This window comes from Thermobia domestica, chromosome 12, assembly GCF_964235325.1.
Source record: "Thermobia domestica chromosome 12, izTheDome1.hap1.1, whole genome shotgun sequence".
Classification (NCBI taxonomy): domain Eukaryota; kingdom Metazoa; phylum Arthropoda; class Insecta; order Zygentoma; family Lepismatidae; genus Thermobia; species Thermobia domestica.
Window position 1 is genome coordinate 212414850 of NC_137465.1, and position 16446 is coordinate 212431295.

General features: G+C 37.0%; 1 protein-coding gene across 1 annotated transcript in view; it reads left to right on the plus strand.

Moving 5' to 3' along the window:
* Positions 1-16446, plus strand: part of LOC145667027 (serine/threonine-protein kinase 32B) — a 736066-nt gene that overhangs the window by 677528 nt on the left and 42092 nt on the right. The window contains exon 8 of the mRNA XM_081734719.1: positions 12311-12436. Within this exon, the coding sequence (XP_081590845.1) occupies positions 12311-12436 (126 nt within the window). The remainder of the gene's footprint in view (positions 1-12310; positions 12437-16446) is intronic.

The following is a 16446-nucleotide window of genomic DNA, read 5'->3' on the forward strand; positions in this document are numbered from 1 at the left end:
TCACATGTGTGGAAACACTTAACGAAAAATGCCCAGAAATGCACTCATACTCAGTAAACGTGAGCTCAAAGCGTCGGAAATGTAAGGATTAGCATCAAGAACATGAAAGCCATTGCCAATTCACCAATAATATTCCCTCAAACCGATGCAATATGATGTGCACGGTTGCATACCAATAAGGATGCAACTGAGGCCAAGTTCAAATTGTGCAATTGGACTCACAAAGAAACTGGGTAAACTAAAGGAATGTCACTAGTGGGATCGCATGATCGATATTGAAATGTGGCTAATGTGTGTGTTGATATCAACATGTAGCTGATGGACAAATGTCAACATGTCCCACTAGTGCTGGGACACCGTCTCACGTGCAAAAACTAGGAAAATAACGTACTTTCTGCTATTACATCTGGTGCACCTTTTGGTAGAACGTAACTAGAACATGATTGTATCAATGTCCCCTTTGTTTGGGACATTGTCCCACAGTCGACACACATGAAAAGAAATCTCTTAATGCATGGTTCAAATTCTGATTGAGCGTAAAAATAACAAACTTATATCATGTCTCACGTCTTCTGAGACATATGACGTACTTGAAATATAGGAAAATACCTCCAGAAATTCGTATCTTACACACAGTGCACATGCCAAGATAAAGACGAAAATGAACCGATTTGTCACATTTAACACTATAGCTGGAACACCGTACATATGGAAAATAAAACGACATGAGAAATAGTAAGAAACGTCTTAAAGTTCTGATTGTTTACAACTGTGCAGTAGGAGTAAGAAAAGAAAACACACAAGTATGTCGGGAGGCTGTACAAGAGGGCTTGCCAAACAAAGTGGGTACTCCTCAAAGTAATGAATACAGAGAAAGTGAGGCTCCTTCGAATCTCAGGGCTAGAGCGTTCGCTTTTGCTTGCGTGGTCGCAGTTTCCAATCCTACTGGGAGCCCACGGCCTCAGATTCAAGACCCGAGTAGTTACTTTTCTATTTTTCGCACGTAGGACGATGTCCCAGCAGTAGTGGGACATGCTGACATTTGTTCATTAGCTACATGTTGATAACAACACATACATTGGCCACATTTCAACATCGATCATGCGATCCCACTAGTGACATTCCTTTAGTTTATCCAGTTTCTTACTGAGTCCAATTGCACAATTTGAACTTGGCCTCAGTTGTTGCATTCTTATTGGTATGCAAACGTGCACATCATATTGCATCGGTTTGAAGGAATATTATTGGTGAATTGGCAATGGCTTTCATGTTCTTGACGCTAATCCTTACATTTCCGACGCTTTGAACTCACGTTTACTGAGTATGAGTGTATTTCTGGGCATTTTTCGTTAAGTGTTTCCACACATGTGAATCACCCTGCTTCATCTGTTATGCTCTACCGACGCTCCAGATGTCTTTATAGAGCATTTGAGTACAAATTCGCTATACTTAATACTCAGAACGTCACTGTTGGCCAGCATCCGTACCTGGCGATTATGCAACCACACACAACGGGCATGAATGTGTCCGCCATTTTGTATTTGTTCCAGATATCGACTTAAGACAAACGAATTATTGTTACCTGGTAGAAAGCCTATCAATTCACATCCATTTAGACCAAGTTTCATTTGGCAATTATCCGGGACTCCCTACGTTCCTTTGGGGAATCCCTTGCGCGTGCACGGTAGGATTGTGAAACATACAAAATTCAATAGAGCAGGTATGACTTCTTCAGTGAATTTTTTACCCGCCCTCTTTATGTTGGATAGTTTCCGAACTATTGGCGTCCGAAAGTCATTTTCCCACGCTTTCGGCTACTTGTAGATCTGAAACTATGTCCGATAGCAAAAAGTTGAAGATAACTTTTTTTCTTGTCTCAGTGGCAGGAGTCACCTCCCAAGAGTTGTAACACTTATTTTGCAACACCCGATATATGACTACTTCACAACATATTGAGACTTTATAATGATGGTTCCCAATCTGGAAGGCGCCCCCCCCCTTCCGGTGGGACGTGAAGAGCGAGAAAGGGAAGCGCTAGCTATGACGGGAATAAAATGTGAAATGATTAATAAAACGCAATTTGTAATAAGCATTCACACTGTAACTTTAGCAAACTTAAAAACGTTACATGCTAGACGTTTTGTCTTTTCTATTCAAGATTTTTTACTTTATTAAGAACTAAATAATTATGCAAATTATTATTTTTACGAAATTATCAAAAATAAGTACAAAAATGTTTTTTCAGTGTCTAAGATGGAGTTCCAAAAAGGACAAAGGACAAAGAAGGTCTTAGTGTAATGGTTGACATTGTTTTTCCTTCTCAAGTTTCTTGATATTCGGTGCTAAGTTCGACAAAGTACACCTCAGATCACTTTCCACTTCCAGCAAGTTCCGATACTTTGGTTTTATTGAAATTAATGTCAAAAATCTTGATTCACAGAGGTAAGTAGTCGAGGAGAACTGAACAAGAGCTTTTAAGATGTCTTTTGCTACTCTTGAGTAAACAGGCAGGAAACAAATCGAAGCTTCTTCCAAAAACGTTGACTGAAACAGTTGTTTGCCACCTGAATCGCTCTTCAATTCAATCGCTTCCTCCTGAATTTCTTGTGGAAATAAATCTACATCATTAGTGAAATGTGTCCTTGCTAATTAGAAGAACTGCCAATCTTCTTCACACAAATCAGGAAAATATCACTTGAATTCATCATGGACTGAGTCTAGGTGTGAGTTGATGTTGTCTGTCCACAATGGTTAATCACATTCGTTATTGCCAAGAAGTTCATTTAATCGAGGAAAAGGTGAAAAATTGGGCGTAGAAACATTCGGACGGAGTTTCGAAAATAGGATATTTTCCATGAAAGCTCTCATCGCGTCATAAGAAGTTAATAAGTTCGTATTTCTACATTAAAATTTGAGATTGAGTTTGTTCAATATTTTAAAAAAAAGTCAGGGAAATATGAAAGGGAAAATGTAAATATGCCATTAATAAAAGAATTACAAAGTTAATTTTTTTTCCTACACTTAGAAATATTTCCACATCTGACTTAAGCTCGGACTTAATATATTACCTTTCGACAGCCAACGAATTTCGATATGGAGAGGTAAAGTTTTATGTTCAGTAGCTTTATGTAAAGTTTTATGTAACGTTATATTTGTAGGTTGCCACACAAAGCCTCAAAGAGATGAGTATTCAGAGCACTTGAGTTTACAAAAATAACAACTTTAAAAACTAATGATAATACTTACTTCAGGTCAGTGGCGTATTTACGATTTTGTTTCAGGGGGGCTTAAGTCCAGAAGCACCCCCCTTAAATACGCCACTGCTTCAGGTTCTCTGGTAAAACTTTTGCAGCTAAGGCTTGCCTGTGTATTAAGTAGTTATAGGATTTCTGTCCTTTGTCAGCTTTATAAATCCAGACTGGTGAACCTAGCATTGCTGAAGCTCCATCAGTACATATTCCAACAACTCTGCCCAAGGCAAAGAAAATCATTTTTTAAAAAGCTGAAAAATATTCGTTCCTTTTAGTATAAAGGCATATTCGTGCGACGTAAAACTAAAAATTTTCATTTTTTTTTTTTTTTCATTTCGAACCTGAGCCATTCTGATTAGTGTGCTACAACGATAAGCATTCACCTATTAGTATATGGTTCTTATAATGTACGTGAGAATTTAAATTTTGGAAAGGAAGTTGGTTTGCGTTTTAAGTAACATATTACATTGTTCAGTGTTGGTTCATTGTTTTACGTTTGAAAAACAAAAGTACCAGTAGTTGTTTGTCTACAACACGTTAATCCAGGTTTATATTTATCCTGGAACTGTATACTTTTATGTAAGCACATGATTTTATTTTGTTTTTGATCCTAAAAAAAAGGAAAAAAAAACAAAGCAAACCGCAGGAGGTTCGGAGGATGAGAGAAACCCAGCAGCGATCCGTGTGACGGGATGTTTTTCTAGTTTGGCTCATTCTTTCCTCCCGTGGAGGACAATGTTGCCAACAAGTGAGTTCAAACCGTAACTAAATAACACACAGAATCTAGCTATTAAAAAACTACTAAACTCATATAATTATGGCTAAATTTATAGTTAACAGAACGTAACAATAAAACAAGCGTAACACTTCATAACTTTAGTGTACTCACCTAAAAGATAGCGTATTATTTTTCGTGGCGTTTTCAAATCAAATATTTTCACACTTAAAATCATTTGCACTGCGTTTTACACAACTACTAGGGATGCTAACCAGGCTTGAATTATTTTCTCCATTTTCTGTAGTAATTGTTGCTATATATCGGTGCATTATTGATCTAGTAGAACATTAAACTTTCACTATTGATCTAGCAGATCACTAGAGTTACACTATTGATCTAGCAGAACACAAAAAGTATACAAGTGATCTAGCAGAACACTAAAATTACACTGTTGATCTAACAGAATACTAAAATGATACTATCGATCTAGCAGAATACTACAATTACAATATTCATCTAGCAGAACACTAAAACTACACTATTCATCTCACAGAACACTAAAATTACACTATTGGTTTAGCAGGACACTAACATTACACTATTGGTCTAGCAGGACACTAAAATTACACTATTCATCTAGCAGAACACTAAACAGTCCTAGCCACAAACACCTTCAAACTTTGTTTCCAAGTTAACTACCGGTACGTGTTGAAGTCAGCTATTGGGAGGCAAAATGTTTCAATTTGCCGTTAAACATAATATATAAAGGAAAATAATATTAGGAAGAATGTACTGGAGACCCAGCTTTAATTCTGGATCATATAGCTAGGGTGCTGAAAGGGACATTAAACTCCAATGCAGTAAATGGCCAGTTCTGTCCTGAAGTTCTTGTTGCTTAAAGGTTAGCCTACTTCCGTGGGTTCTCAATGATGGTGGGTTCCCTAGGTTTCACTATCTCAATGTCCACGTGGTCCTTAATGAGCACTTGTTTCTAGTAGGTTTTTCTACTCAGCGAAGGATAGAACACGAGACAAATAGAGTTCTGGTTTGACTTCAAGAACACACTGATCATTTGTGCTGCCGCCTGGTGGTGACTGCTGCAAAACGAATTGACGATCGCAATTCAGTCTCCGCCGATTGACTTGCCCAGCACAGATATTTGACAATAATATGTACAGGATTGGTCAGAATTGTAACTAATAGCTAAATTATATTTATACTGGATAATCAGCATGTGAAAATGACCAGATTTAACCGCAAAATGACTAAAATATTCACCAAAAAGATTTATCCACAAAATGACTAAATTGGCAACATTGCGTGTAGGTAGGGTTACGTTATCTAGCTGTCACCTCGTGGATTTTTCTGAAAGATTAATGGTGCGATACATTTTTATTTTCCTTTCATCTCTATATAAGAAAGAAGTAGAAAAAACTTGCGATAGGTTGCTTGGAAGAAAATTTCCGTACGAAACTTTATTCGCTGTCACTTTTAATATTATTTGCCGTGGATTTTTAAATCCATCATTTCTGTCTAGTTAACCCTTGAGATGTTTATCTCTGGACTTGTATACTAAAGTTAATCGTACGTTTTGAGCTCTTTTAAAAGTTTTTCTATTTGGTCTAGGAATTAATTCGTGCGGTTGGTACGCACACATTGAAGCTGTAGTACAAACACAAAATACATAAATACCTTAAGAAAAATATTGTCCATCGCTAGCCACCACTTTCGCCCATCTGTTAGGCAATGTACGGATTCCGTGGCGAAAGAAGTCCTCATCCTTGGAAGCGATCCAGTCAGAGACCCATGTTTCGATATCTTCTGAAGAAGTAAACCGCTGTCCAATCAAATCGTTGTTCATGCAATCGAACAAGTAGTAGTCCGAAGGAGCAACGTCTGGTGAATACGGCGGGTGGGGTAAAACTTCCCATCCGACATTTTCTAAATAGGTTTTGACCGGTTTTGCGACATGTGGGCGAGCGTTATCATGTTGAACAATAAGTTTATCATGTCTGTTCTCCCATTCTGGTCGTGTTCTGGCCAGAGCTTGCTTCAAACGCATTAATTGTCGTCGATAACGTTCTCCATTCATAGTTTCACCCGGTTGCAGCAGCTCATAGTACACCACACCTTTCATATCCCACCATATGCACAGCATAACCTTTGCACAGTGAATATCTCGTTTTGGTTGTGATGGACCTGGTTCACCTGGTTTCACCCAGGCCTTTTTTCGTTTAGGGTTCTCGTAATGGATCCACTTCTCATCACCCGTAATAATTCGATGCAGAAACCCCTTTCTGCTCTGTCGTTGAAGCAGCAATTCGCAAATGGTTTTTCGTCTTTCAACGTCTCTGTCTTTCAATTCATGTGGAACCCAATGTGACATCTTTTGAATCATTCCCATGGCTTTCAAGCGTTTGGAGACTGTTGTTTGATCAACGCCTAATGCTGCTGCAAGTTGTTCCTGCGTTTGACACGAATCCTGCTCGAGCAATGCTGTCAATTCTTCGTCTTAAAATTTTTTTGGCTGTCCAGCTCGCTCTTGGTCTGCCAAGCCGAAATCACCACTTCTAAACCGTGCAAACCACTTCTGACACGTTCGCTCAGCTAGAGCATGGTCACCATACACTTCCACCAAAATACGATGACTTTCAGTCGCACTTTTCTGCATGTTAAAGTAATGCAGCAGGACACCCCGCAAAAACACTTTATCAGGCACAAATGGCGCCATGTTCACTTAACTACAAACTGGTGTTGTTGACGCTTTAATCCACTGCCCTATACTACGAACGATACGCGATGACAGGGGTTTGCAACACATGTGTGGATACACGGAACTGTGGGACGCTCCGTTCGTTGCGCCATCTCTTGTCCACCCGCATGAATTAATTCCTAGACCAAATATAATTTCACAGAGACTTATCAATAGACCAAACAGAAATGTTCTTGTTACAAATTATTTATTAAACAAAATTAAAGAAGTTACTATGTGATATTTTTGTTTGTAGTCCATGCTACTAGAATGCCATTCTTCCACCGCAGACAAAGAATTACAAGAGACTAAAAGTTGATACTATCTCGAAATTGTGTCGTGTGCTTTCCTACGAGACGAAAAATAATTGTGTCTTGTCTCGTAAAGTTTGTAGAAATCTCGTCTTGTTTTGATCCTCGGAGTATTCTTTCTCGTCTCTTAAACTTTGTAGAAATCTCGTCTTGTTTTGATTCTCAGAGTATTTATTTTCGTCCCGTAAACTTTGTAGAAATCTTGTCTTGTTTTGATTCTCTCAGTATTCTTTCTTGTCTCGTATACTTTGTAAGAATCTCGTCTTGTTTTGATTCGCAGAGTATTCTTTCTCCTCTTGTAAATTTTGTAGAAATTTCGTCTTGTTTTGATTCTCAGAGCATATATTCTCATCTCGCAAACTTTGTAGAAGTTTCGCCTGGTTTTGATTCTCAGAATATTCTTTCTTGTCTTGTAAACTTTGTAGAAATCTCCTCTTGTTTTGATTCTCAGAGCATATATTCTCACCTCGTAAACTTTGTAGAAATCTCATCTTGGTTTTGATTCTCAGAGTATACTTTCTTGTCTTGTAAACTTTGTAGAAGTTTCGCCTGCTTTTGATTTTCAGAGTATTCTTTCTTGTTTTGTAAACTTTGAAGAAATCTCCTCTTGTTTTGATTCGTAGAGTATTCTTTCTTGTCTTGTAAACTTTGTAGAACTCTCATCTTGTTTTGATTCTCAGAGTATATATTCTCACCTCGTAAACTTTGTAGAAATCTCATCTTGTTTTGATTCTCAGAGTATACTTTCTTGTCTTTTAAACTTTGTAGAAGTTTCGCCTGCTTTTGATTCTCAGAGTATTCTTTCTTGTCTTGTAAACTTTGAAGAAATCTCCTCTTGTTTTGATTCTCAGAGTATTCTTTCTTGTCTTGTAAACTTTGAAGAAATATCCTCTTGTTTTGATTCTCAGAGTATTCTTTCTTGTCTTGTAAACTTTGTAGAACTCTCATCTTGTTTTGATTCTCAGAATATGTTTTCTCGTCTCATCTCTTTTGGTGTACGGAATGTAGCCCTAATTTTTTCTTGTTCTTGTTGTTGTTAATTTTGTTTAAAAGCTAGGGGGAACGGTGGCTCAGTAGTACAGCGCTTACCTCTTTTGTGTGCGGTCTCTGGTTCGATCTCCGCCCAAGTAATTTTGCGGTGGAGAGCATCGTGTTTCTGAGTTTTCTCGGGTTACTCTGGTTTCTCCCACATTTTCATTTCACCGGTTCTTATTTCATCATTCACTTGCCTTAATCGCCCATCTCCTTCAGTCTAAAGGACATATTCGTGGAACATTAAACTAAAAAATTCTGATCTTTTTTTTTTTAATTTGGAATTTACAGATATCCTTCCCTCCGCAGAATAATACCCGTTCAATATTTTTTTGCTCTCTTCAACCTCTCCGAGCGAAATTGAAGTAAATTTCACCACGAGGACTTTTGAATTTGAGGACAACATACTAGCGACGATCAGAGACCATCCCGAAACTACACTGAGAAAATAAATTGTAGGTGGCGTACTTAAAAAGATAGGTTACATGCGTAATTCCTGTAGTTTTTGGACTTAACGTACAGCACACGTATAACTGAAAACGCATGGTGTTATAATATCTGTATAAGTGTTCCATCTATATGTACTTTCCGTATGAAACAATGTAGGCGGTCAGGATCTCACATACAAATGGACGTATATAACATATAGCCGACGAAGATATCATAAGTATATGCATGTGATATACGGAAAACTGTTAGATGTCAGACATCCTGCAACGGCATGATGTAACATCTAAGGGTAGTGCCTATGTAGCATAACATGTGCTCCACACTGATTTCTATAGTAAGCAAGAGGATACCTTATATTTGTACAATATACCGCTGTCCGGAGAACGGACTTTTCTCTGTGTGTTACCTGAGAACTTGCTCCGTCCAAGAACGTTTTGTCCATGCTACCTCCGACAAAGTATCGCCACCTCAGTTTTTAAAAGTGTTATTCTGTGGACTGTTGAACAATATTCACGAACACTGGCATGTTCAAGTCTCACAATAGCCATGTGCAGAATGTGGAAAATCCACACGCAAATCTAGTGCACAATCAGCAGCACAGTTTTAGTATAAATATGTAGAGTGTATAGTGGATTATTTTGTGATAGGACGTTACTTATTACTGGTCTGCCTGTCTGGAGGTATGCAATTTTGTATTTTTACGTGATGTTTTTCCAGAACTGATAGAACATATGCGCTTGATAATAAAACAGCAGGTGTACTTCCAACATGACGGTGCACCTGCACATTTTGACAAGAATGTACAAATGAAACATGCCAAGATCGTTGAATTGGCAGAGAAGCACCTGTGTTATGGCCACCTCTCTCACCCAACCTAACATCCCTTGATTTCTTGAAGGGAAGATGAAAAGCCTTGCGTATGCAACACCGATCACGAACGCCGAAGAACGAATTGGCTAAATTAATGTTGCTGGGGGATACATTTCCGAAACGCCAAGTGTATTTAATAGTACATTGCAAAAATTGCTTAACCGAAGATATTTTTACAACGCAGTCAACGGCGAACAAGTTCAGCACCGCTTGTAAACTGTTATCTTCGCATATATCTTATACATTTACTGCAGTTCACAAATACTGTACAGGATACATCTGAGTTTGTCACACCTACTCTACTTCGTACGAAACTGAATAAATTTGTAGTTTGGAATGCCCTTTCCTTTGTATCGTTATGCAACACGCACAACAGCTCCTGTTTCATCCATTCTGTGGCATTTGTGCACTTAATTATTATCTTCCATGAAATCTTTTCATGCAGCTTATATCCTTGTGTTTTACGTCCGACGGTTAGGCTAAAGGAGACGGTGATGATGAGTAACGAATGAAATGGTGGAATGAAGAAGGTGGGAGGAAACGGGAGAACCCCGAGAAAACCCACGCACACGGTGTTTGTCCACCACAAAGTTCACTTGGCGGGGGCTGGGATCCAACCCGGGACCCCAAGCACCAGAGGTGAACGCTGTACCACTGAATGAACCACCGCGGCCCCTATTCATGCAGCTTACTTTCGTCGAAATTGTATTCACATAATTTGTGGCAATTCCTGTTGTCATCTAGAGAATCCCTTGAGCATTCGCTCATCACGTGAGACGTTTTCGCTTTTGGGTACAACATACTATAAAGGAAATCAAGACAGTTCTGTCGCTTTTTGTGGAAGTCTGTGTTTAATTGGCCCTCACGCCTTAAGTTGAATACGAATGGAGATAAGGCGAAGGTCATTCCTTGGTATGGGTATATCCAACATACTATCTATTTGTGGCAGTTCAGTTACACCGTGAACTTGCGTAAGGACACAGTGAACATGGGACCTGCACAGACCGTCATAAGGGTGTGTATGCTGTACGAGTTGAAACTGGGGTCAAACGCCGCTGCAGTGGGGCAGAAGATATGCCAGGCCTTTCGTGAGGGAGTCGTAACTACGCGGACAGTGCAGCGGTGATATAACATGTTTAAAGCTGGTGATGAAACACTCGGAGATGCACCACATGCCGTAAGATCTACACATGTACAAAATAAAGACCTTCAAGCAGCAATTGAGGCAAAGAGTGTCCAGACATACAATTCAATGTGGGTGGAGAAACCATTCGGCAGCATCTCCATCAACTTGGGAAACACTACAAGTTGGGTCCATGAATCCCACATGATTTGACTTCGGGCCAGAAGGCAACGCGAGCAGATACCTGTGTACTTTTGTTCTCTTGTCTGATAAGGAGCGATTTCTGGACAAGGTTTTGACATGTGATGAGACGTGGGTCCTGTACGAAGCTCCACGGCGCCGTCATCATTGGTTAACATACAATGAACCGGTTCCAAAACAGCCGAAAGCAGTACTACACCAGAAAGACCTCCTGTGTGTTTGGTGGACTGCACGCGGCATCGTGAATCGCGAACTGCTACCAGCTGGTCAGAGCATCAATGCAACTGTGTATTGTCAGCAGTTGAAGCGTGTTCAAGAAAAACTCAGAACTCTGGAGTCAGCACTTCTGAATTCAAAGGTATCCTCCTGTTACAGGCCAACGATAAGCCTCACGTGGCTAGAATGACCTAGGACACCATTCTACGCCTTGGATGGGAAACATTATTGCATCCGCTATATTCCCCGGACATTGCACCGTCCAATTATCACTTTTTCCATTCCTTGGACCATCACCTTAGAGGACGCCAGTTCAAATCCCTAGTAGAGGTGCAAAATGCACTTGATATCTTCTTCGCTTCACGGCCCACCAAGTTCTACTGCGATGGAACCCACGGCCTTCAAGAACGTTGGCAGAAGGTCTCTAATTTGTTCTATACTTTGTTCTATACAGGGTGGACCAAAAGAAGGTATACACTCGTGTATTGATCAAGTATAACATTCTAGCTTATGGGTTTATTTACTTCGGCTCTTCAGAGCTTAAGATGTAAGTAAGAACACATTAAGAGCAAATAATAAAGAAACTAAGTCTAGCTGATCAAATATATATATATATATATATATATATATATATATATATATATATATATATATCTTTCTATCGAATTCTAACAATGATCCTCTAACTTCAATGATACACTATCACTTTTGTTCTGTAATATATTGTACTTGATTATTGTTCAGTTTTCTCATTGAACTTTAGATAAAATACCACAGGCAAGGGCGCCCATCAGGGGAGCAAGGTGGGGCTCTTGCCCCCCTAAGAGGAAATTATACTTAAAAACATCGAAAACCCAATAGAATGTTTACATTAGTTACAGCAAAATTTGAAAGTATATTTGAAATGTCGCTTATACTTGCCCCCCTTGGAAACCACAACATGGGCGCCCTTGACCACAGGAATTCTCCAGTTTTGTTTGGGGCTGACGCTTGTGCCGCAACTGCACCATGTCCAACTGTTCATTAATGTAATCTACAATTAAAAATAGTTGGACATTTCCTCTTTTCCCGATTTCGATCCGATATTTTGCTCTCGAATTATGCTGTTTTTCCTTTTTTCGACAAATTTTCTGCGAGTTATAACGCCGAAAGCAAGCATTTCCGATTCAGGAGGGTTTATACTTTTTGTCTTATCTTGGTATCAGGAATCACCTCTCAAATATTGTAACCCGTGAATATCAACATCTTGAATATAAACGGCTTGAATTTAGATGGTCCTCCCTTTTTTTCAAGTCTGTCAATGATAACCTAGATATTGTAACATTGACTTAATTGTCGTAGTGATGTTAATGTGTATAATTTACAATTTGTTCTTTCTGCTTCCAGCTATTGTGTGTTAGTCCTGGTGCTCGACTAACTACGCTAGAAGAACTAAAGAAAGTTCCTTATGTGAATGACATAAATTTAGACGCTGTCTTAGCGAAGAAAGTGAAACCGCCATTTGCACCGAGAGTAAGTAACTAATTGTGATCTGTTTTCTTATGACACTCGCTAATTGCTCAATTGTAACACTGGGTTTGTATCAGAGGCGTTATTTGGGGATGGCAAGTGTCATTTGTGAATCAACTACCCCTTCCCCTTGGGTTTCAGAAGTCTATACAGGAGATGGTTGAAAATTGGAAAACAAAGTGATTAAAACATTTTATTTGTTTACTTATGTGCATAGTTCAAGATACAACATGCTAGACTTTTCATACTGAAACTTGTAACAACAGTAATGCAAAAATAGAAAATTGAGAGAATATATATATATATATATATATATATATATATATATATATATATATATATATATATATATATATATATATATATATATATATATATATATATTTACATCACCATATTTAGAACTTAATTTTGGACAATCAATTGCCTTATTAGAAACGTAATAGAATGTAAGATTAACGTTTGAGAGAAGGAAGACCAATTCTGTGAATAGTGTGAAAAATAGAAAAGAGTATGGTTAGAACATTATTTAAGAAAGTCTTATTATGGATGTGATACAAGGTAATAGTTTTGCAGGAAAGAAGAACGATATTTAAGATAGTCAAAAGTGGAAAGGAAAGTATTCAGGACATTATTTGAGAAGTAATAGAAGGTAAAGTAGAAAGTAAGAGATCGTGGTGTTGGAGGAGAGGAGAATAATATTGGAAATAGTTAAGAAGATTTTAAAAACTGGTTAAAACTGGTCAAAAGAAATTATTAGTGATTAAGTAGAGGGTACAACAGAAGGTAATAAGTGTTGGGAGGAGAGAGCAATATTACTGAAGATAGTCAAAAAGAGAAGAAAAAGAAGTGGTTACGACATTTTTTGAAAAGAAAGTGTCTTCTAAAAGAATGATGAAGAAAGAAAAGTAATTCTGAAGAAGTCAAGAAGAGGGGAAAGAAAGTGGTTAGAGTGTTAGATTATTCAGAAGAAGCGTTTTATTAGGAATGTGTCAGAAAGAAGAAAAGAAAGTGTTAAGAGGATTGAAAAAAAATTGTCTTATTAAGATGCGGTAGATGGTATGTTTGGTAGAAGGTAAGAGAAAATGTTGAAGGATAGAACAATACTATAGGTAGTTAAAAAAGAAGAAAAGCTAGTGTTTAAGGCATTATTTGAGAAGAAATTGTCTTATTAAGGATGTGATGGAAGGTATAGTAGAAGCAAGTGGAAATGTTCGAGGAAAGAAAAACGGTAAAGAAAGAGGGAAAGAAAGAGGTTAGAGTAGATAATTAATTGAGAACAAATGCCTTAACAAAAATTTGATAGAAGATATGAGTGAAACTATGAGTTAGTATTGGAGAAGGGAAGAAGGACACTGGAGATAGTTAAAAAGAGGAAAAGGAAATGGTTAGAGAATTAACTGAGAAGAATTTGTCCTATCATAAATGTGGTACAAAGTTTAATGGAAGATAAGAGTAAGTTTTGCAGAAAGGAAGAAGAATACTGGAGATTGTTAAAAAGAGAAAAAGAAAGTGGTTAGAGTAGAGAATTAATTGAGAAGAACTTATCATAAATGTGATAGAAGATATAATAGAATTGTTAGAGGAGAGAAGAAGAATACTGGAGATAGTTAAACAAATAAAAAAACTGATTAGAGAATTAATTCAGAAGAACTTATCAGAAATGTGAAAGAACATTTAATGGAAGGTAAGAAGAACTGAAAATAGTTAAACAGACGAAAAGAAACTATTAGAGAATTAATTGAGAAGAACTTGTCTTATCAGAAATGTGATAGGAAATATGAGTAAATGTTGGAAGAGAAGAAGACTTCTGGAGATACTTATAAAAAAGAAAAGAACCTAGTTAGGACATTATTTGAGAAGAATTTGTGTTTTTAGGAATGGCATAGAAGGTAAAAGGAAGTGTTGGATAAGGGAAGAAGAATACTAGAAATAGTTAGAAAGAGGAAAAGAAATTGGTTAGAGAATTAACTGAGAAAAAATTGTCTAATTATAGATGTGATAGAAGACATAGTAAGAGGTAAGAGTAAATGTTGGGGAAGAAAATAATGGTACTGGAAGAAGAAAAGAAATTGGTTAAGTGCTTATTTTAGAAGATGGATGGATGTGATAGAGGGATAGTAGATAAGAGTAAGTGTTGCAGGAGAGAAGAACAATACTGAAGATTGTTAAAAAGATTGAAAGATGGTAGATAAAGAATAATTTGAAGAGAAATGTTTTTTATTAGGGATGTGACAAGTAAATAAATTGAAGAGATAAAATATGTAGTAAAAGGTAAAAGAGAGACGGAAAGAAGAGATTAGAAACAAGGACCATTGTGGATGGATGATTATCAGTTTGCGGCAAGGGACCTGATAGAATAGTGGATGATGGTGGTCAAATATATTTAATTTTTTTATTGTACTGGACTGTAATAAAGAAAAGTGGATGCATATTGTCTTTACCCCTAAAGTTACTGATAAGGGACCAACTTGACCTTTTACGGCTTTCATGATTCTGTATCTTTCTCAAAATCTGTTTTCAAATTTGAAAGCAAACCACGACGTTTCATATTACTGTAACTCTTTTTGTCTTGTCGAACTATGCTAGCTTATTTTCTTCTTGTGGGAATTGCTTCCATAACGCATACCTTTGTGTCAAAGCGTAACATCTACAAAAGAACATTGATATTGGTTGTGCTAAGTAAAAGCTCGTATTTCTCCTACCGGTGTAAGTAATTACATTAAGTTCCAGGAAGGTATTTTGTATAACGTTCACAAAGAATAATGTAATAAATCAACGTTCAGTTAATTACAATTCCATCGTTTTCACTGATATGGCTTGTGATGAAGTACTCAAAGTGTTGTTGTCTTTAGATGTACTGCAACTGGAGAATATTCATTACTATGTCCGCTCTCTCAGACATTGATTTTTTCTTTTCTTAAGTTTGGTTTATATTATTTCTCTGTGTACTAATTACCGCAATTTAATCACAACCTGCAGACGAAATTCCTGGAATAATGAATACATAGTCGTTTCTCATATTTAACTTCACTTACACAGAATGCCGTACGGACCGTACAAGATCGACAAAGTTCAATTAAACCGGAATTACATGTATGTTTGTTTCATTGCTATTATTATTATTATTATTATTATTATTATTATTATTATTATTATTATTATTATTATTATTATTATTATTATTATTGCAAATAGTAGGTACACTCATGTTCAAAATTATTGTCGCATGTCTATAAATATGTTTTTGTAGGAATATAATTTGATAACGAATTCGCCCGGTATTTCTTATAATGTTAGTATGTGTATAATCGGCAAAGACATGTATGTGGCAAATTTCATGTTAAAAGAGCAGTAAATAAGAACAGTAAAACGAAAATAAAACTTTCTTGTCGATTTTGCAATGTTTTGTTTTACTCATTCTAATTTTCGTGTTTATAATTCTGTTCCTATGAAATTTATCACAAATATACATTTCCCGATTAAACACATAGTATCAGTATTAAAAAGTACCCTGTAAAATCATTATCAAATTATATTCTTACAAGAAGACACTTATAGATATGCGACAATCATTTTGGACATGAGTGTACGTCATAACTAAGAGAAATAAAACACAATAGATATAATACAATTTTCTAGATGATGGTTCACACTTTTCTTGTACAGTACATAAGTTAGTAATACAAATTATTTCGGGATAAATTTTTAAAAGCAATCAGCTGCATCAAACTGGGAAATAACGGTACTCGTATACATTTTCACTATCGTCTTGTTAGTCTCGTAATGAAAGCTTGGTTAATGTATAGTTCAGTTATAGGGTTGCCAACTATTGAAAATGGAAATACCGGACACCCTAGTAGAGCATGTTTACCAGTGATGCCAACCTGTGGAAAAAATCCCATATCTTGGGAGTTTTTGACCTTATTTTCTCGGAAAGGGATAAAAAGCAGCATATATGGGATTTTTCGAGAAGATCGAAATTTACGGCTTATTCATTTGGATATTGTAAA